Here is a 23,256-nt window from a genome sequence, read left to right on the forward strand (position 1 = left end):
TTGTCTACATTGAATTCCATCTGACGTTTCTCAGCACATTTTTCCAGCTGATCCAGATCCCTCTGCAAGCCATGATGGTCTTACTTGCTGACCACTACAACTCCAATCTTGGTGTCATCTGCAAATTTGCAGATCCAATTAACCACATTATCATCCAGATTGTCGATATAGATGACAAACAACAATGGACTCAGCACTGATCCCTCAGCACTCTACTAGTCACAGTTCTATAGTCAGAGCGGCAACTGTCTACTACCACTCTCTGGCTTTCCCCATAAAGCCAATGTCTAATCCAATTGACTACGTCATCTTGAATGCCGAGTAACTGAACATGCTTGACCAATCTCCCATGCAAATACCTTGTAGACAACATCTACTGTTTTGACTTAATCAACTTTCTTGGTAACTACCTTGAAAAACTATGTACAAGATTGGTTAAACATAACCTATCACGCATGGAGCCATGCTTACTATCCTTAATCAGTCCTTAATAGGTATCCAAATACTTGTGTATTGGTCACTTAGAAATCTTCCAATAACTTTCCCAGAACTGATGTCAGGCCCACCAGCTTATAATTTCCTGGTTTATTTTTAGAGCCTTTATCCTCTGGTAAGAATGATTTAAATATCTCTTCTAGGGACCTGGCAGTTTCTGCACTTGCTTCCCATAGGGTCCAAGGGAACACCTTGTCAGGCCCTGGGGATTTATCCACCCTGTCTTGCCTCAGGTTAGCAAACACATCCTTGTCTTTAATCTGTAAAGGGTCCATGAAGTTAATGCCATTTTGCCTTACTTCTATAAACTCAGTATCATCTCCTGAGTAAATTGGCCTTTCTCCAATTTCGAATCTCAACCCACAGACCAGACCTATCTTTTTGCATATCTACTTTGAAACTAATGCTATTATGATCACTGGATGCAAAGTGTTCCCTACACAAACTTCTGTCACCTGCCCTGTTTCATTCCATAATAGCAGATCAAGAATTGCACTCTCTCGTTGGAACTTCTATGCACTGATTAAGGAAACTTTTTTGAATACATTTGACAAACTTTATCCCATCTAATCTTTTGACAGTATTGGAGACCCAGTTAATATGTGAAAAGTTAAAATCACCTACAATGACAGCCTTGTGTTTCTTGCGACAGTCTGCAATCTGCCTACAAATTTGTTCCTCTAAATCCCTTAGACTGTTGGGTGGTCTGTAATATAGTCCCATTAACATGGCCATGCCGTTCTTATTTCTTAGTTCCATCCATAACGCCTCAGTAGACGAGTTTCCAGTCTGTCCTAACTGAGCATTGCTGTGATATTTTCCCCCGACTTGTAATGCCACCCTCCTCCTTTAATCCCTCCCACTCTGTTGTTTCTAAAACAACAGATCCCCAGAATAGTGAGCCTCCAGTCCTCCAACCAGGTCTCACTAGTGGCTACAATATCATAATTCCATGCATTGATCCATACCTTCAGCTCATGTGCCTTTCCTACGATACTTCTTGCATTGAAATATATGAAACTCTGTACACTAGTAGCACCGTGTTCAACCAACACACACAAAATGCTGGTGGAACGCAGCAGGCCAGGCAGCATCTATATTAAGAAGTACAGTCGATGTTTCGGACCGAGACCCTTCGTCAGGACTAACTGAAAGAAGAGATAGTAAAAGATTTGAGAGGGGGAGGGGGAGACCCGAAATGATAGGAGAAGACAGGAGCGGGAGGGATAAAGCTAAGAGCTGGGAAGTTGATTGGCAAAAGGGATACATGGCTGGAGAAGGGAGAGCATCATGGTATGGGAGGCCCAAGGAGAAAGAAAGGGGGAGGGGAGCACCAGAGGAAGATGAAGAGCAGACAAGGAGTTATTGTGAGGGGGACAGACAGAGAAAAAAGAGAGACAGAAAAAGGGAAAAATAATAAATAAATAAGGGATGGGGTAAGAAGGGGAGGAGGGGCATTAATGGAAGTTAAGAGAAATCAATGTTCATGCCATCAGGTTGGAGGCTACCCAGACGGAATATAAGGTGTTGTTCCTCCAACCTGAGTTTGGCCCCTCCTCCCCTTCTTACCCCAGCCCTTATTTATTTATTTATCCCCCCCCCCTTTTTTTCTTTCTCTGTCCCTCTCACAATAACTCCTTGCCTGCTCTTCATCTCTCCTCCCCCTTTCTTTCTCCCTAGGCCTCCCGTCCCATGATCCTCTCCCTTCTCTAGCCTTGTATATCTTTTGCTAATCAACTTTCCAGCCCTTAACTTTATCCCTCCCCCTCGTGTCTTCTATCATTTCAGATCTCCCTCTCCCTCTCCCACTCCCACTTTCAAATCTCTTACTCTCTCTTCTTTCAGTTAGTCCTGACGAAGGGTCTCGGCCCGAAACATCGACTGTACTTCTTTCTATAAATGTTGCCTGGCCTGCTGCTGTGTTCCACCAGCATTTTGTGTGTGTTGCTTGAATTTCTAGCATCTGCAGATTTCCTCGTGTGTGCACCGTGTTCAACCTTTTGATTCCTGACTTTTTCTGAGGTCTTACTAACATCTGTCTCCACAACCTCTCCACTAATTGTTCTGGCATTCTAGTTCTCATCCCCTGCAACTCTAGTTTAAAACTCACCATGCAGCACTAGCAAACCTTCTTGCTAGGATATCTTGGCAATTCCCATTACTGCTTCCATGGCATATGTTGGATGTACAGGAAAGAAATGCTCCCATGATTTTTGTATCTCTTCCTAAAGTGGGATATGTCATAAAACATTATATTTTTGGAAATCCTAGGTCAGGGAGACTTTGTGTTCCTGGCTATGGACACCTGGCTGGAATTTGATGTTTAGAGATATAGAATACAAGACTGGGAAGGTCATGCTAGGCAAGTACAGGTCGACCTTCACTAATCTGACTACCTGTAATCCGGTTCCTTCGATAATCCGGCACTGATTATGCTTAATATGATCCTTCTGTAATTCGGCATTTTCGCTAATCCAGCCCTCCTCAGGTCCCAATGGTGACGGAGTAGTGAAGGTCAACTTGTAGTAAATGCTATTGTGGACATAGTTCGGACACAGTTCTGGCACCTTGTTACAAAAAACATTGTTCACACCTAAAGCAAGTGCAGATGTTCTCAACAGAGCTGGAAGAAAGATGAGGAGGAATGTTTGGGCAGGTTTGAATTGTTTGCAGCAGAGGGCACTGAGTAGAGTTTAATCGAGGTGTACAAAATTGAGAGGCCAAGTTGGGGAAAATGGGGAGGGCCTATTTTGTTAAACGAGAAGACACTAGGTGAGTAATAAATGCTAATGTATTATAAGAATAAAAAAAGGAAATGCTGGAAGTATTCAGCTGGTCAGGCAGAGAAAAGGCTGATATTTCAGGTTGAAAGAGAACAAAGAAGCTTGCTGAGCTATTGGGAAGGTAGAGTAAAAGTGATGCCTAAGATATGGTAAACCAGGGTGATCATGCTGCATTGAGGTTTTCTGATCAATGAGTAAGTGGGAGCAGTTGAGGGTTGAGAACATTGACAGAAATATGTAGGCATTGTAAAAAGCTGAGTGTGAAACCATGTCACGTAGGTCAAGTTGGGTGTGAACTCCACTACTAGATTGGGGGGGAGGGATGAAAAGTAAAGTGGGAAGGGGTAACAAATAAGCTGAGCCAATATCATTGATAGACAGCTGATGGAGACAGAAGGCTCAAATAATTTAAAGGTATAGAATTTGTTTTTGAATCCAGCGGGTTCCAACATGCCCAGTCAAAAGATCAGATGTAGTTCCTCATGCTTGCATTATTTTAATAGTGCCACAGACTAATAAGTCACAGTGGAATAGAGAATTCAAGTGGAAGGCCTGATGTATGCATTTGTTTCGTAGAGCTGGAACAGTAAAAGGCCATTGAGTTCTTGTTTTTGTTCCTTACATCTTATTGCATCAAGACATGATGTCTTCAGAGAACTTGGCACAACAAACATTGTAGTTGTGTGCACTGGTCTCTGTATTCTTCATAATTTCAGTTTTATGAAGCTTTAGATCCTTGGATTAAAGCATGACTGAAGTTCTAAATTTATATAAAATGAGGATTATATAGTCTAGTAGCCTGTTGCACATCACAAATTTAACTTTCTGCTGACAATTCTGTTTTATAGAATGCTGATCTAGTGAAAGCAGTGGGAATGTGCAGTTATAACCAGCTGGTGGAGAAGATTATCTTCTGTAAACAGTCAGAGAACAGTGAACTAGTCAGTGAAGGTAAGGGAAAAGAAAGTCTGTTCAAAAATAGTACATACAAAGGAAGAGAACTGGAGTATTGTTGAGCACTTTCAAATGCAGTTTTGTGCGGGATTGATCTGAAGCAATATAATAATTGATGTTTAGCAAAGATGACTGAAAACAATATAATGAAAAGTAATCCTAATTTGCAAGCCTGACAGTTACTAACCATACTGATGAAAGTTGACTTAGAGCAGCCAAGTAATTCTGACTGCATTGCAGATTGATGATGTATGTTTTCTTTCTTTTAAATCACTTCAATACTTTTTTACAAAATTTGATCGTGGAATGAACAGAAGGGACTTTGTTATAATCATCAACTAATAATTAAAAGTGTTTGATGCATCAATTTTGAATCACTTTTCTTCTCAATGCTCTTAAGAGCATTGAGAAGATTCGAACAGTAATCTTCCGTTAACCTGAAAGTAAATCAGGTTCCATTGAACCCTGTTAATCAGTAACAGGGCTAGATTTCATGATTTACCAGTGAGCCTCCTTTGCTCATTGGTGGCATGGCATTAACCAGCACGCTATATCTCACACTGAGGTTTCAGGTGCAACCTCCCAACAGGTGGCAGGCCCCAGGCAAATGAGACTCTGCAGGTCACAGGGCATTTTTGACCAATTGGCTTGACCTACTCCAAATATCATTGTATTTTCATAAGACTTCTTGCTGGACATCTGTACTTGATGCTGTCTTGGATAAGTAATCAAAGACCCTGCCCTCTTTGGACATTCTCTCTTCTCTAAGTCTTCACTAAAGAGGACATAAATAATCTTCCAGAAATAGTAGGGGATAGAGGGTCCAGTGAGATGGAGGAACTGAGGGAAATACATGTTAGTAGGGAAATGGTGTTAGGTAAATTGAAGGGATTGAAGGCAGATAAATCCCCAGGGCCAGATGGTCTGCATCCCAGAGTGCTTAAGGAAGTAGCCCAAGAAATAGTGGATGCATTAATGATAATTTTTCAAAACTCTTTAGATTCTGGACTAATTCCTGAGGATTGGAGGGTGGCTAATGTAACCCCACTTTTTAAAAAAGGAGGGAGAGAGAAACCGGGGAATTATAGACTGGTTAGCCTGACATCGGTGGTGGAGAAAATGCTAGTCAGTTATCAAAGATGTGATAACAGCACATTTGGAAAGCGGTGAAATCATCGGACAAAGTCAGCATGGATTTGTGAAAGGAAAATCATGTCTGACGAATCTCATAGAATTTTTTGAGGATGTAACTAGTAGAGTGGATAGGGGAGAACCAGTGGATGTGGTATATTTGGATTTTCAAAAGGCTTTTGACAAGGTCCCACACAGGAGATTAGTGTGCAAACTTAAAGCACACGGTATTGGGGGTAAGGTATTGATGTCGATAGAGAATTGGTTGGCAGACAGGAAGCAAAGAGTGGGAATAAACGGGACCTTTTCAGAATGGCAGGCAGTGACTAGTGGGGTACCACAAGGCTCAGTGCTGGGACCCCAGTTGTTTACAATATATATTAATGACTTAGATTAGAGAATTAAATGCAGCATTTCCAAGTTTGCGGATGACACGAAGCTGGGCAGCAGTGTCCATACAGATTCATTATTCAGTTGGAGAAAACACTCAGAGGCCACGTTTTCGCTTGATCAATTCTTTATTTAATTTGATCCGAGGAGAGGTAACCACCATACGCATCTGCAGCGTCTGGCAATCAACTCTGCCTAGCACAAGTACAAGGTTACATTTAAAGAAAAACGGTTTCAGTTAGCACCTGTTTCCCCGTCCACGCTTATGACGGTTTTGTGGTTAGCAATTTCATCATGGTAACAATAACTTCACGTGCAGAGGTACAGGTCAGTAAGCGCTTCTATTCTAAGAGATGAGCATGCAGTTGCAACATCCTAACCGTGCCCGGTTCTGTTATCTAGTTCCCGCCCCTGCTATATTTTCTAGGTCACATACACCATTTAACCCTTCCTATCCCGTACTCTAACCCCCTTTTCACTTACACATTCCCTCCTTTTATCATCTCAATGATAACCACCAATATCATGGAAATCCTCAGGTATCGGTTCAAGCAGCTCACCGGCTTCTACAGGGTTCTTCACTACCATCATTGGTTTTGCCGGCATTAAGTCCCCTGGGGAGAAAAAGCCAGCCACCCCATACCCAGCCACTTGTCCTGGGGTGAGGGTAGTCAGTTTCTGGTAGTCCGTGCAGAACTCTTGGGAAACCTCTCCCTTAAGTCTTGCAGGTGGCAGTGCCATTGTAGAAGAAGAAATGCCCCTGAGAAGTGTACAGGGTTTCAGTACACCCTTGGCTGTCATCAGATACCCATGGTCCTTCCAGGCACTTGGGCTTTTACCGGGAGGACAGGAAGCCCATTTGGTCCCCTTGATGTAGTCCGGGTGGGGGAACAAGTGGTTGTAGACTCGGAGGTGTGTGCGGTTTCCTTCTCCGCATAGAAGGTGTCCTCCCCGGGACAGAGGCACACAATTAGACTTACTACAAGTACAGGTGACGCACTGCCCTTTGTTCGAGGGGCGACACTGCCTTCTTTCGCAGACGTCATATAGGCAGGCGAGGGGTGTGCAGACAAAAATGTCGGCGCATCCCCATCCTGTCCCGTTGTAACAGTTCTCGTAACCTGGGCCTCCCCGCGAGGGTTTGAGGTTGCCCTTCCACCAGAGGTCTCCCGTTAACCATTCCGTACTGTAACGGTGGTCACTACTTGTCCATGTAATGTTACCCAGAGGAAATAGACAGTCCGCCACAGGGGCCTTGGTGGGGTCATAGGTAAGTTTCACCCTCCTTTCCTTAGGCAAAGTACTGTTGCGGGGGGGCGCGCCAGAAAGGTTGGTAAGTGCGGTCCCAGTGTGGGAAGGTAGTGAATAGGGAGGAGACACTCGTTGGGGGGAGGATAACAGACGATAGTGGTTCCAAATAATCGTCTATGTACCTTTTGAAAGTAATTTTCACTGCTATATCCCAAGGGGGGGCCTTCCAAGCATGGAGCTTTCAGTGAAACCCCAATTCCTTTTTTTTTCAAGGTGCCCCTCCTTGAGCCCACTAAGGATGTTGAGGTCCCTTTTAGGGCTCCCCAGGAACACCTTCCTTTATGGGACTGGTTTTCTAGTTGGTTCTCCATTCGGTTCCTTCTGCAGTCAAAATCAAACCTGCAGCTTCGGTACCGACAGGGGAGGACCCAAGAGTTCCTTCCGTCCAGGACTAGCCCAGCGGTCCGGTTGCTCGAGCTTTCTGGTACAGTAATTGATCTCGGTAATGTTCCATTCCCCTAATTCATCATCCCTGTCACCCTCACACATCAGAACATCCTGACTGCAAAGATGATGTACCCTATTTTCCAGCTCTATATCGCAGGTATGTACTCGTCCCCTGATCCTACCCATAGTTCCTACTATTCCTAAAAGGATACAAATAATCAAAGTTATCCTACCTTCCATCCCCCCGGGCATGGTTTTAGGGCTGTGGCACTCCAAAAAGACAAAGTTCAATCATACACAGGGGACAATCGTAGTACAATTATCAGTACTCACTTAGTCCTTCATAGTTCTTGGTGATTCTGGGTCCCAGCGTTTGCAGTCGCTCAGATGGATTCAGCACTCTTGTCCTTCCACCTTGACCGCTGAAGAGGTCTGCAGGAGGATCTGGTGCGGTCCCTTCCACCAAGGTCCCAACTTTGGTCTTTCCTAGTCTCGGATCAGCACCCAGTCGCCAGGTTCGGGGTTAGGCCAGTCACTGTCATTTGCTCCCTCCTTACAGGCGTCCACAACCTGAGTATGGAGGAACTTCAAAGAGAGAGTTAATGCCTACAATAGTCCTGTAATTTTTGTCCCATTACTTGTAAGTCCACTCCGGGAGGGGGAGGTCTGTCACTGTCCCAGGGAGTCCTGCCAGGTCGTCCATAAACTATCTCTGCTGTGGTTAGACCTGTCCCAATCTGGGGAGTGATCCACATATGATATAATGCCAGCGGAAGCACCTTCAACCAGTTCTGTCCGGTCTCTAGGGTTAGTTCAGTCAATTTGTCCTTCAGTATCCCATTAGCCCTTTCCACCAGTCCTGCCGCTACAGGGTAGTGGGAGCAATGGAACTGCTGGTCTATCTTTAGTAATTCACAGAGTTCCTTATTGATCTTTCCAATGAAGCGCGGCCCATTGTCTGAAGACAAGCGACAGGGGATTCCAAATCGTGGTATGATGTCCTTTACTAGTATCTTAACCACCGTACTTGCTTTGTTCCTAGTGGTCGAAAAAGCCTCTATCCACCTGCTAAACACATCTACTATCACCAAGCAATATTCGTAACAGTGTACTCGAGGCAGCTCGATAAAGTCCATTTGTAACACTTCAAAAGGCCCTCCCGGAAGTGGAGTCTGGCCTCTTTCGCATTTGATAGATTTTCCAGGGTTTACCTTCTGGCAGGTTAGGCATCGCCTGGCTCTCTCCTTTGCTGCCTCCTGCATGTTAGGGCTCCACCAGCTTCTGAGCAATATCGCACACATTCCCTCCTTGCCCAGATGTGTATCAGTGTGCAGTTTATTGAAAAGAAGGGGTAACCATGCATCTGGGGCACATATTTGTCCTGCTGGTGCCTGCCAGAGACGTGTTACAGAGTCTTGAAGGCAACCTGTTTCCCCTGTCCACGCTTATGACAGTTTTGTGGTTAGCAATTTCATCATGGTCACAATAGCTTCACGTGCAGAGGTACAGGTCAGTAAGCGCTTCTATTCTAAGAGATGAGCATGCAGTTGCAACATCCTAACCGTGCCCGGTTCTGTTGTCTAGTTCCCGCCCCTGCTATATTTTCCAGGTCATATACACCATTTAACCCTTCCTATCCTGTACTCTAACCCCCTTTTCACTTACACAGCAGTGTTATCCGTGAGGAGGATGTAGGGTGACTTGGATAGGTTACGTGAGTGGGCAAATTCATGGCAGATGCAATTTAATGTGGATAAATGTGAGGTTATCCACTTTGATGGCAAAAACAAGAAAACAGATTATTATCTGAATGGTGGCCGATTAGGAAAAGGGGAGGTGCAACGAGACCTGGGTGTCATTACACACCAGTCATTGAAAGTGGGCATGCAGGTACAGCAGGTGGTGAAAAAGGCGAATGGTATGCTGGCATTCATAGCAAGAGGATTCGAGTACAGGAGCAGGGAGGTACTACTGCAGTTGTACAAGGCCTTGGTGAGACCACACCTGGAGTATTGTGTGCAATTTTGGTCCCCTAATCTGAGGAAAGACATCCTTGCCGTAGAGGGAGTACAAAGAAAGTTCACCAGATTGATTCCTGGGATGGCAGGACTTTCATATAATGAAAGACTGGATCGACTAGGCTTATACTCGTTGGAATTTAGAAGATTGAGGGGGGATCTTATTGAAAAGTATAAAATCCTAAAGGGATTGGACAGGCTAGATGCAGGAAGATTGTTCCCGATGTTGGGGAAGTCCAGAACGAGGGATCACAGTTTAAGGATAAAAGGGAAGCCTTTTAGGACTGAGATGAGGAAAAACTTCTTCACACAGAGAGTGGTGAATCTGTGGAATTCTCTGCCACAGGAAACAGGTGAGGCCAGTTCATTGGCTATATTTAAGAGGGAGTTAGATATGGGCCTCGTGGCTAAAGGGATCAGGGGGTATGGAGGGAAGGCTGGTACAGGGTTCTGAGTTGGATGATCAGCCATGATCATACTGAATGGTGGTGCAGGCTCGAAGGGCCAAATGGCCTACTCCTGCACCTACTTTCTATGTTTCTCCCTTCCCCATCGGGCAAAAGATACAAAAGCCTGAGAGCATGTACCACCAAGCTTCAAGGACAGCTTCTACCCACTATTTTAAGACTGTTGAGCAACTCCCTAGATGGACTCAATACCTCATAATCTACCTCATTATGATCTTGCATCTTACTGCCTGCCTGTACTGTACTTAATCTGTAACTCTTTGTTCTGCACTCTGTTATTGTTTTCTCTTGTACTACTTTAGTGAAGTGATCTTTATGAATGGCATGCAAAACAGTTTTTCACTGTATTTTGGGACATGCAACAATTATAAACTAATTTACCAGTTTAGGAGCTGGAGGACGATGCTAAAGATCCTGAAGCAGTGATGGCTTGGACAGGGATGGAGAGGGAATAAGGCTGGTAATGCAACTGGGTTGTTCAGTTTTAAGCAGCTAGGAGCACTGCGGAAGGAGTTAAGGATAGGAGGACTGGGGAAAGCAACGGGGAGGCCATTGCCAAAAAGCTATGGGGCATGACGAATGCAGTGATTGGGGATGTGGAGATTGTGGCAGGAGGCTGAAAAATGGGGAACGACAGTGGTTTGCTTGCTTCACTGGAAGCTGGCTTTAAAATTTGCAAGACAGCGATGTGCCTCCTGTCACATAGGGAGATCAGATGCACTGATTCATGTTGGTGCTGCTTGGATTGCTTATGGCATGAGAGTGTGGAGACCCAAATATAATTGTGCATGATGAGTTGGGAAATCATCAGGTAGCCCTTCAGAAAGGACAGCTTATTGCAATCAGAGCCTAGATAAAGGCACAAATATTAATTAAAAGTTGGTTTCATTTCACAGAAATGGACTTTTAATATTGGGATTTAATTTTTGGTATAAAGTTCTGAATATTCAACAAGCTGTTGGTTTCAAAAAGTTCATTTTTTCAGTTATTCGTTTGGCATTGCAGACAGGTGGTCCTTGATGTTCATGAGTGATTTCTGATGAGTTTTTCATGTTGTTTTGGGGGTGAAGAATTGCTGAACTTAGCTGCTTTCTTTCTGGAATAGCAAAAGTAGCAATGAGTAGCTTCAAGCACTGTATTTTTAGTAGGCAAATAATTGTTTACATTTTTCTTCTCATTCTGAGTTATCAATATTGTCTGTGAATTTAGTGAGATGGTACAGAGGGTACTACCAGCCTCCTGAGCTCTGTGAGACCTCAGCAGAGCTGCTGGATCCCTGAAGCAAGGGTCTGGTGAGTTGGGAGACCAGCAGATGGGTGTATTTGTCTTTTTATTCTTGTTACGAATACATGATATTGTGAACTAAAGTTATATCTTTATCTCCCAAGTACACTTCACATATATTTTTTTAATGGAATTTGAGTTCTAATTGTGCTTTGTAATAGTGTTTCTCAAAGGCATGATCTGAAATAATTATTACATTTATTATTTGACACCTATAAATCCATTAACTAATTTGTTGTCAATGAAATCTATGTTTAACTGATTATTGGTACTGCAAATGAAAATGTTTGTTTTTCAATATGATAATGCATGAAGCCTATATTTAAAGCTTGATACAAATCTTGTGAATTTTTTTTTTGTCAAGTATAAGTTAGTTTTTGATGTAAATATCTAGATCATTGCCTCAAAAAGAAATGAGCAAAAGACCATTTGTTATTCCCAGTGGTTGAATTTAAAGTTGTAAATGTGTCTAATGAGTTTCCAATGTGTCTAATGTGTCTAGTATTTGAATTGAGCTGGAATAATCTGAATAACTTTCTTGTTTCTTTAGGTTATGTTGCAGAGCAGTTTTTGAACAACTCAGCAACTCAGTTGACATACCATGGGTTATGTGAACTGATTTCTACTGTTGAAGAAGGAGAATTGTGTGTATTCTTCAGAAATAACCATTTTAGCACTATGACAAAATACAAGGTATTATTTCATGTTTTTAAATATCTGTGTATTTTAAATGTTATCTTTTGGCAGAGGTAAAGAGTTTACCAAATAAGATTGCCTTCCAAATACAATAACTGACATGAGTGAATGAAGAGGGAATGGAGGTGTATAGATCACGTCTAGGCAGACAGAATTAGTTTTCATTGGCATGAAGGTCAACACGTACACTGGCCAAAGAGCCTGTTCTTGTGCTGCGCTGTGTTCTGTTGATCCATATTGCAGAAAATATTTCTTGAAAGCCAGTGAATTGACATTATATTTCTTAGGTCAACTTGCAAATTTACCCAGGAAATCAAGTTATACCTGAGTGGACTTGGGAATTGAATCAGAAGTTCTTGAGTGCAGCCCTATTCTAAATCAAGATTGATTTAATGTGTATCATTGTTAATGATGGAAAATGAATTTATATCCAATATGTACCCAAAGGCATTTATGGGTGCATCAGACACTCCATTGTGGCCACATGATGGTTTTCTATGTCAGTATATCAAAGAGCCAGCTGGAGAAAAGGCTATTCCCATCTTTTTATGTGATGAGAATTATTGATAATTGTAAGGTAACAGTGGGCATGATATGATAGAATTCTGCACTGTTTGAAAGAAATCCAAAATTAGTGGTTTAAATCAAAATAATTAACTATGAAGGCATGAGAGGAGAATTGGCTGTGGTTGATGGGGAAAATACACTTAGTGGTCACTGTTTTAGGTGCACCTACTTGTTAATGTAAATTTTGAATCAGCCAAACATGTGAAGCAATTCTGCATGAAAGCAGACAGACAGTGTCAAGGAGTTCATTTGTTTAGACCAAATATCAGAATGGGGAAGAAATGTGATCTAAGTGGTTTTGACCATGGAATGATTGTTGGTGCCAGACAGGGTGGTTTGAGTATCTTGGAATCTGCTAATTTCCTGGGATTTTCACACACAACGATCTTTAGAGTTTACAGAGGATAGTGTGAAAAACGCAAAAATATCCAGTGAGTGGCAGTTCTGTGGGTGAAAATGCCTTGAAAGAGGTCAAAGGACAACAGCCAGACTGGTTCGAGCTGACAAGAAGGCGATAGTAGCTCAAAAAACCATGTGTTCCAATAGTGTGTACAGAAGAGCATCTCTGCATGTACAACATCAAACCTTAAAGTGGATGGGCTACAGCAGCAGAAAAACCACACACGTACACTTAGTGGCCATTTTATTAGCTACATAAGGAACTTGGTAAAGTGCCACTGAGTATATATGGAAAGATAGAGTGGTGGATGGGCAATGGCTTGCATTTAAGGAAATTATACATATGCAGCAGAAAAATATATCCTTTTACATGCTTTTTTAAAACAAAAGTCCAGCAGGAAAGGTGGTCCATCTGTGTCTGCCAGGAGAAATTTAAAGATGGTACTAAACCCAAATAGGCTTAAGGTGTGAAAAATATGAGCATAGGCAGCATTGGCAAAGGAAGGCTGAGAAATTGATATCCGAAGGCAAGTTAGAATATGAAAGTAACTCAGCAAAAAACATAAAAAATGGGTGCTGATTATGTAAAATGGAAGAGACTAGTGAAGTTAACTGAATCTCTTAGATAACAAAGATGGGAGAAATTATAATGGGGAATGATGAAACTTTTCACAGAGGAAGTGTCAGAAAAAAGTTAAATGAGGATGTGGATCTGAAGGAAATGAGTTGTCGTTATTCTGCACAGAAGCAGGCTGTTTGGTCCACCATGTCTATGCTGACCGTCTAGAACCTATCTGTATTAATCCCTTTAACCTGCATTTGCTCTGTAGCATTTTATGTATTGAAAATTCAAGTGCTGATCTACTTCTGAGAGTAACTGCTTCCACCACCACTTGGGTCGTGTACCAGAATCCATCTACTCTTGAGTAGATTTCATTAATCTATCCCTCCTAAACATCTCCTCTTAACCTCAATTTATGCCCTCTAATTTCAATTTTTTCTTCTGTGGAGAAAAGCTTCCTACTGTCTACCTTTTCTGTGTCCTTGGCCTACTCTGCTCCAAGGAAAACAAACCCTCATTGAATGCTCAAGCAGTCTCAGGGGGCAAAAGCACTTGCAGCTTATTCCTGCCTCTGTGTGTAAGAACCATTCATGAATTTGCAGATGATACAAAGCCTAGAAATGTGGTAAGTAGTGAAGAGGATTGAAATTGGTTTCAAGAGCATATAAAGACAGAATTGGCAAGTTTGTAAGATATTGATATCAGCTTCCAAAACTGTGTTGAGTTTGTAATTGACCTCATGCACTAGAGGGTGACAAATGTGGCCTTTCAGTTTCACAGAAGAAAATTTTAAGATAAAATAGCTACCAAGTTAAAATAAAAAGATGTTGGAAACTCTCGGGACTTTGGGCTGCATTTGAAAAGAAAAACAGTGCTGTTCAAGTTAAAGGCGGTCAGAATTTGGATGAAAAATTAAGTTGGGTTTAAGTTGCAGAGAGGGTGGGATAGGGATGGATTGAAAAAGGGGAGGTCTTGAAGTTAGCGTTGTTGTAGTGATATGTTGGTGATCAAGCCATCTGATAGATTAATGAAGGAAATTAGAAAGGAAAGAATTAGAAAAAAGAAATTAGAAAGAGAACAAAACCACCTACAAACAAGAGAAAATCTACAGATGCTGGAAATCCAAGCAACACACACAAGATGCTAGAGGAGCTCAGCAGGCCAGACAGCATCCATGGAAAAGAATACAGTTAGCGTTTCAGGCCGAGACCCTTCAGCAGGACTGGAGAAAAACAGATGATTCAGAGTTAGAGGGTGGGGAGGGAGAAACGCGAGGTGATAGGTGAAACCAGGAAGGGGGAGAGGGGCGAAGTAAAGAGCGGGGAAGTTGATTGGTGACAGAGGTACAGGGCTGGAGAAAGGGGAATCTAATAGGAGAGGACAGAAGCCCACGGAAGAAAGAAAAAGGGGTAGGAGCACCTGAGGGAGACGATGGGCAGGCCAGGAGATAAGATGAGAGAGGGAGAAGGGGGCAGAGTGGTCATTATTGGACAAATGGGACACTTCTGAGAGTTATCAAGAGTTCAGAACCAGTGTATTCTGATAATGGTGAAAGAATGGCAAGAATAAGAAACCCTGAATGATGCAAGTTATTGAAGGTTTAATGAGGGGAAAAAAAGCATATGATGGGTGTAGGCAACTACAATCATCAAGTCCCTTGAGGAATGTTGGATTGCAGGAAAATACAGGAGAAAGAAATTAGGATGTTAATGAAATATCCTTTGCATGTAAGCTTGAGTCAATATATTTGGAGCAAGAAAGAATGAGTTTTCTTCTGGACTAATGATATAGTATATGTAGACAGCCCAGAATGTTGGGTGAAATCCTAAATGAAAACTTCCCATCTGAATTCACCAAGAAGAGGGACATGGAGGATAGTGCATTCAAGGATGTATTTGTTGATATTCTGAAGAATGTCTACATTCAGAAGGTGAAGTGTGATGTTTTGGAATGCATAAGGGTGGATATATCCCTAGGGCTGGATAAGATGTATCCCAGAGCGCTCTGGGAAGCAAGATTGTGAGGTCTCAGACAGAGAATTTTGCAGGCAGACAACTAGTGTTGTTCCTTTATATAAGGCCAACAGTGATGAGTCAGGTAATCACAGATCATTGAGCCATCAGTGCTAGGGAAATTACAGGAGAAAATTCTAAGGGGCAGGATTTATGTACATTTGGAAAGGCAAGGACTAATTAGGGATAGTCAGGGAAGGCAAAAGGCATATTGGTCTTTAGGGTCACATGAAAGGAAACATCTGAAGAAGTTGAGGAAGTGGTACAGATGGAATTGAGGCTTGATGGGCGTACAGATGGAATTGAGGTTTGATTTAAATTCAGAATTCTAGTTTGCAACTCAAGCAAATTGACCTTTTTTTTCTGAGGAAAACCATCACCATAAGATTATGAACTAACCCTTTTTCTTCACTGTAAAATTCTGATTAAATATCCTTCTGTGTTTTAATCAATATAAATGCTGTTACATTGATTTCTCTGACATCTGATAATTTCTTCCCTCTGTCTTTTGGAGCAGTTACACATTCAAGTGATTTTGGAAGATAATTATCAACATATCCATTTCTGCAGTCACCTCTTCTGGAAGCTTGCAATGCAAACTATCAAAGCCAGCAAACATATCTTTTAGACCCCAATTTCTCCCTGATTTCAATCACCTGAAAGTAATAATTTTAATCAAGTCCCTTGATTTCCCCATTATTTCCTGTAGTTAGAATTTTCCAGGGAAGAACATGTAAAATATTTGTTCAGAATCTCTACTACCCCTCAATAAATTTTCACCCTTAGTATCTAAGTGATTCACATCTTTCATATTTTTCCATAAATATAGAAGCTCTTATAATCTTCTGCTGTATTTCCTAATCTTGCCACCTCGTTCTTTAGCAATTTTTTTGGTCCCCAGTTGCTTGTTCTGAGAATGGCATTTCCTCAGGCTTGTAAAATTGCTAATGTTTTAAGCCTCTAATGCTGTTTTAAAACTTCTTAATTAGCATGGATAGATTATTTTCCCTGAAGATTTATTTTTCAGTGAAAAATATGTGAACAGGGAAATTAATCCACCCATGCCCTTAGGTTATTTATTTACTAGGAAACCTTTCAATCTAATTTCCCTTGTACTTAAAAGGTTTGATTTAAATTCAGAATTCTAGTTTGCAACTCGAGCAAATTGACCTTATTTTTTTCTGAGGAAAATCATCACCATCAGATTATGAACTAACCCTTTTTCTTCACTGTAAAATTCTGATTATATGGAAATCTTAATGGTGTAGTATCTGGCTCCCTGGGTTCTTTTTCCTACACTCCGTTTCAACTCAACAGGGCCCCCTTCCTTGCACTCCTTTTAAATCCCCACTGTTCACTGGTAAACCTATTGTACTACTAAGCGATGTACATTTAAAATTTTAAAAAGTGATAATAGATATGTTCCAGTAACATCCAACAGTCTGCAAGATCTGTCAGTGTACCAATGGCCCTTTGTGCTGGTTTAACAGAGTTCTACTGCTTGAGCTATTATACAAAATAGTCTGAAAATCTATTAAAAATAGACTGCTGGAAGTAGTCAGCAGATTAAGTTGCATTCTGTGGTTAGAGAAGCAAAGCTAATGTTTGAAGTCATTGGTGGATGGCACAGTAGCTTAAGTAGTACTACTGTCTTGCACCGTCAGAAATCCATGATTGATCCTGACTGTTGGTGTTGTCTGATTGGAGTTTGCACATTATCCCTTTAACTGTGTGGGTTTCTCTGGTGTTCTTGTTTTCTCTTGTATCCCAGAGATGTGCTGTTTGGTTGGATACTATTAGTTGCCTATTGGGTAGATGGCTGTGAGGAGAATAGCGGTGGAGTTGATGGTTGAGAGAAATTAGGTTACAGGGAAATGGTGAAATGGATTACTACTTAAAGACAGCATAGACACATTGGGCTGACTGGTCAGGTTTTCTATTGTAAGAAATTGTGGAAAATTAGGTCAATGACCCTCAATATAAATAAAGCAGAAAAGTGCTTAAATCAGAGAGATAAAAGGGGCAATGAAATGTCCTTAGTGAATAGGATTAAGGAAAATCACAAGGCAGTTTATATATGCATAAAAAGAAGTTGGTAGCTAGGGAAAGAAACTTGAGGACAAATGAGCAATTTATGCCTGGAGCCAGAGGAAGTACTGAAGGTGAGGTACTACATAAGTACTTTGCATTGGTGTTCACCAAGTCGAAAGACATGGAAGATCAGGAAAGGGCATATTGAAGGAAAGAGTGCTGGATCTCTTGAAGATTAAAAATTAATGCAGATGAGTTGATGGAATTTCCCCCATGTAATTGAGGGTGGCAGAGAAAGAAATTGCTGGGGCGTTGATGGAGATTTCTGTATCTGGAATCCTAGAGGAGAATAGCAAAATGTTGTTCCTTTCCTTTAGATGACAACAAGGATAATTTAACAAATTGCAATACCGTATGGAAATTATTGCAGAAGATTTTTAGGGATAGAGTTTACTCATTTAGAACAGTATTGGCCCATTGGGGCTAGTCAACATGGCTTTGTGCAGGAGAAGCCCTGTCATTCAAACTTGACTGAGTTTTTTTGAGAAGGTAGTGAAAATATTTGAAATTAGGGTCACAAACATGAAGAAATCTGCAGGTGCTGGGAATTCAAAGCAACACACCCAAAATGCTGGCAGAATTTAGCAGGCCAGGCAGCATCTATGGAAAAGAGTAAACAGTCAACATTTCAGGCTGAGGTGTCAACTGTTTCTCTTTTCCATAGATGCTGCCTGGCCTGCTGAATTCCTCCAGCATTTTGTGTATGTTGCATTGAAATTAAGGTAGTGGCTGTTATATTTATGGATTTTAGTAGAACATTTGACAAAGGTCCTTTGTTGAAAGCTGATCCAGAAAATTGTGACACATGGGATCCACATTGCATTGGTATATTGGTTTCAATCTACTGTGACCAGTGGTGTTCCACAGAGATCAGTGTTGAGACCTCAGTTTGTGATTATATATAAATGGTTTGGGCAAAAAATGTAGATGGGTTGATCAGTAAATTTGTAGATGTACAGAAATGGTAAGAGTTGTTAATACCGAGGAGAGTTGGCAAAGGATACAGCAGGATATTGATCATTTGGAAATGGAGGCAGAGAAATGGCAGATGGAGTTTAATCTAGACATATGAAGTATGGGATTTCAAATATAGGAGGAAAGGGCACACTAATGCAACACACAAAATGCTGAGGAGCTCAGCAGGTCAGGCAGCCTTCATAGGTAGTCAACATTTCAAGCCAAGTCCTTATTCAGGACTGAGTAGGAAGGGAGAAGATGCCAGAATAAATAGATGGGGGGAGGGTAAGGAGCATAGCTCAAAGGTGATAGGTGAAGCTAAGTGGGTGGGAAAGATAAAGGGCTGGAGAAGAAGGAATCTGATAAGAGAGGAGAGTGGACCATAGAAGAAAGGAATGGAGGAGGGGACCCAGAGCAAGTAATAGGCAGGTGAGAAGAGATAAAAGGTCAGAGTGGGGAATTGATGAAGGAGGTGGGGGAGGAAATTTGTTTACTGGAAGGAGAAATTGATATTCATACCATCAGGTTGGAGGCTACCCAGATGGAATATAAGGTGTTGCTCCTCCACCCTGAGAGTGGCCTCATCTTCCTCAATCAAGAGGAGGCCATGAACCAACAGGTCGGAATGGGAATCAGAATGAAAATGTTTGTCCACTGGGAAGCCCCACTTGTGGCAGATGGCGTGGAGGTGCTCGATGAAGTGGTCCCCCAATTTACGACAGGTTACACCAATGTAAAGGAGGGTGCAAATCTTACAGTGCAGGTCCATTGCTCCCTGGCAGAGGCAACACATGTGGATTAGGTGTTAAAGACAAATGGCATGTTTGCTTCTATTGCTTGGGGTGCTGGGTATGAAAATCAGAAAGTCATGTTGCGATTTAAGTAAAGATTTGATTAGGTCTATGATAGGAAGGATGTGGATGTTTTGAAGAAGGTGCAAAGGGTTCCTTAGGATGCTGCCTGGATTAGAGGATCTCAACTCAAAAGGGAATTTAGGACTAAGACCATAAGACATGGGGGCAAAATTAGGCCATTGAGTTTGCTCCACTATTTCATCTTGGCTGATCCAGTTTTCCTCTTGGCCCCAGTCTCTTACCTTCTCCCCATATCCCTTCATGCCCTGATCAATCATGAACCTATCAACCTCTGCCTTAAATATATATAGTTTTGGCCTTCACATCTGCCTGTGGCAAAGAATTCCACAGATTCATCACTCTCTGCCTAAAGAAATTCCTCCTCATCTCTATTCTAAAAGGACGCCACTTTATTCTGAGGCTGTGTCCTCTGGTCTTAGACTCTCCTATCATAGGAAGCATCTTTTCCACATCCACTCTATCAAGGCCTTTCACCATTCAATATGTTTCAATGAGCTCACCCCTCATTCTTCATTGTTTGAAAATATTCTGTATATTTTTGTCTTCTGGATAGCATTCTCAGTCAAACAATGAAGTTTTTTGACAAAAACACTGATCTCAATATTTAGTTAAACATATGGTTAGACTTGTGATTCGTATGGTGGATTTCTTAGTGTGTGTCTGTGTGTTGACGAAGACTGAGGGTGTGCTTGGGGTAGAAGATGGTTCACGAATTAATATATTGGTGGAGAATGATATATATTGGTGGCCAATATCTCCAGTTTTCAATTTTGCTTGCATCTGAAAGCATTGACCATTGGCAGTAAGGGCATATTGAGGAAGGTATCTGTGATCTGGCATTAAATTACAGAATCTTCTGTCTGCCTGGGTGGATGTAAAAGATCTTCTGGTGTTATTTTAAAGATCAGTGTGTCTTCATTGTGGCCTTACTATGTTTGTCCCAAAATTAATCACCATAAACAGATGTTTATTGTTTCTGTTACCTCCATGAGTATCTTAAATATTGGACTGCATTTTATTTTGGAACTAACCAATTGGCTGTAAACTGAAATCCTGCTCACCTGGTCCTTCAACTAATGCTCTGTTAGTATTATAACAGTCACATGTTCCATGAGTTCGATTTGCGTGTCTCTGTCCACTGCGTATTTTCTGATCAAATTTTACAAGTTACTATACCAGTGTTTGGCAAAGAGACATTGTAAACAATCCCTCTTTTGCATAAAGTGATAAATGTATATAACCTAGAAGATCTTTTATAGTTTATTAGGTCTGTGCTTGAGCTGTTCAAGTACAACTAATGAAAATCCAAAATAAAATGACAGGCTCTAGAAATCACAAATTTGGGAAATATTGGTAAAATTTAACAGGTCAGGTAGTAACTGTGGAAGGAGGAAACAGTTAATGTTTAAGTTTTGGGACTCTTCGTCAGAACTCACTGCTCGAACTGATGGGTCCCAGACCAAATATTTTAATTATTTTTCTTCCTACAGCTGCTGCCTGATCTGTTGAGTTCAACTGGTCTTCCTTTCCCCCATTTTTCTCAAGCTTTATCTTCAATTTTTTTATCAACTCTTCAATTAAACATTTAGTGGCCTGTCTCAGCAACTCCAAATGACAAATAAGGATCTAACAACTCAACACCTGCATTAAATGAAGTTCTCCTTGATCCTTTTATTTTCTTTGTCATTTGAAACTGCTGTCACACTTGCAGTGATTCCCAGCAAATCAGCTTTCCCACATCCTATAAATATCTTCAATAACTTGAGGTAATCATTAAACCTTTTTAGTCCCATCTTTTGCAAGAAGAATAGTTCAAATGTCATGGAATATTCCTTGTAGTCGTCGTCATTGTGGCTATCCCTCGAGGTCAAGGATGATGGTCTTCATTCTGAAGAAGTGGCCCACAGAGTGAGGACGCCTGTAAGTGTATTTGTTTAACGTGTATTTGATGTTGCACTCCAAGACGCACACGATACTTCACAAATCAACCAACTGATTCCAATGGCATGGAAACCATGATGATTGGAGCTGATGGATTCGTTGCAGCCTTCATCCACCTTCACAGCGCTTGAGTTTGAAGTAACTTCGTCCGCCTGTTCCACCGTTGAGGACTTGGTTGGATTGTTCTTTGTCAGGGACCTCACCCTCGACCTTACCGCCATGGGTGACCCTACCAGGTGCATAGCTCCAGAAGGCATTGCTCTCGGGATCGCAGGACCACACAAGCTTCTCCACCACGACAAGGTGACAATCCATGGAGAAGTCCTTGTAGTACAGCAGATTTGTCAGCATGCATAGAAAGACACAGCTTAAGCTTTAGACAGCCAGCTTCAGAGCTGAAAGTTGAAGTATTTAAATAGAAATAAAAATACGATGTGCACAAGGTTGTTGCAATTTAGTTAGCTCTTCAAGAAGTTTAAAACAATTATGCAGATTCTAGATCTTTAAAATGACTCTGGCTTATATTATTTTTATAATATAATTTCTTTGTATTATGAAGGTGCCACGGTAGCATAGTGGTTAATGTAACACTATTACAGCTCAGAGTGTTGGAGTTTGGAGTTCAGTCCTGGTGCCATCTGTAAGGAGTTTGTACATTCTCCCTGTGGTCACATCAGTTTCCGCTGGGTGCTCCAGGTTCTACCCCCCACCCCTAACTCCCTACCGATCAGTAGGTTAATTGGTCAATATAAAGTGTCCCGTGATTAGGTTAGTGTTAAATAGATGGGTTGCTAGGTGGAGCAGCTCATTGGGCCAGAAGAGCCTGTTACACACTGTATCTCTATATTAAAATAAAATCACATTTTCTGAATTTTGATAAATTATCATTTTGGTGTATTTTCAGAATGAGGACAACATCCAAAATAATAATTTATTTTTCCCACTGCATTTATGAACTAATCCCCTCTACCAACCTGATTTTAAATCACTAAAAAGTGGAAGTGCAATTAAGTTTAGTTCTGTGTTTAAATTAACTGGGATTGCCTGAAAAGACACACATAAATCAAAACCATCTCCACAATTCCATCAGTTCTGAAATTCTTAAAAAATCTGTTAGCTAGTTGTTTTTACGGAACAGTTCATGTCAGACCATTAAGGATTTTTTTAAAAATGCGTAATAGTCCCATGCATGTTGCACTCATCTAGCACACAAGTGTAATGGAACTTTTTGATCTCTTGTAAAATTGTGACTCTGCTTGACAATCTGAATACAATGAGCATCTCCTTGTTTTGAATTTTTTAATCAGTTGGTACTTTGCCAATCTGATCAGTGTAAATAACATTCCTCCTCTGGATTAAAATGCTGTTGTTTATTTTGAATAGAAGTCTGGCAGACTGCACCATATGGTAATATAATCTGGGGCAGGCCATAAAAACAGATCCTGAGAAGGATGTTGATGTTTTCTACAGTTTGGGCTCAAGTGTCGACTTCTGGTGATTGGTATTATCTTTTTATAGGTAGTGCCTGTTTATTTTCCGTTCTGCATATAACCACTGAGCAGAGATAAGAGTAATACATTACACTCATCCTTCACTTGCCTGTACATTAAAGACTTGGGATGTTCTTATCTGCTTTGGTGAACAGAAGTTTCTCATTATTGATGAAAATTCCAGGAAGCAGATGTTTTATTAATGAATGTTTTAGAAGCTAAGGTTTGACCCATGTTGATGTCTTTTGTCAGTTGAGTGAATACATGGTAAAAGTTGAAAATTTTAACTCAAATTTTATGAAATGCTATCCATTTAAGATTTTAGTGCTTGAAATAGTTACTTAATCTGAGAGACTTTTGTATAGTTCTATTACTCTTAATGATTCCAGATTCTTTTCAAAATTGATAAAGGTTTATACAAGCTTTTAAAATTGAAATAGGTATGA

At 41.2% G+C, this 23,256-nt stretch overlaps 1 protein-coding gene across 4 annotated transcripts in view; it reads left to right on the plus strand.

The window, feature by feature from the left end:
• The window catches only part of mindy2 (MINDY lysine 48 deubiquitinase 2), a 104,191-nt gene that overhangs the window by 52,994 nt on the left and 27,941 nt on the right, over positions 1-23,256 (plus strand). For all 4 annotated transcript variants that reach the window (XM_063065748.1, XM_063065746.1, XM_063065747.1 and 1 more), the window contains 2 exons: positions 4,127-4,229; positions 11,771-11,913. In XM_063065748.1, coding sequence (XP_062921818.1) covers positions 4,127-4,229; positions 11,771-11,913 — 246 coding nt within the window. The remainder of the gene's footprint in view (positions 1-4,126; positions 4,230-11,770; positions 11,914-23,256) is intronic.

The sequence above is a fragment of the Mobula hypostoma genome, chromosome 13 (assembly GCF_963921235.1).
Source record: "Mobula hypostoma chromosome 13, sMobHyp1.1, whole genome shotgun sequence".
Classification (NCBI taxonomy): domain Eukaryota; kingdom Metazoa; phylum Chordata; class Chondrichthyes; order Myliobatiformes; family Myliobatidae; genus Mobula; species Mobula hypostoma.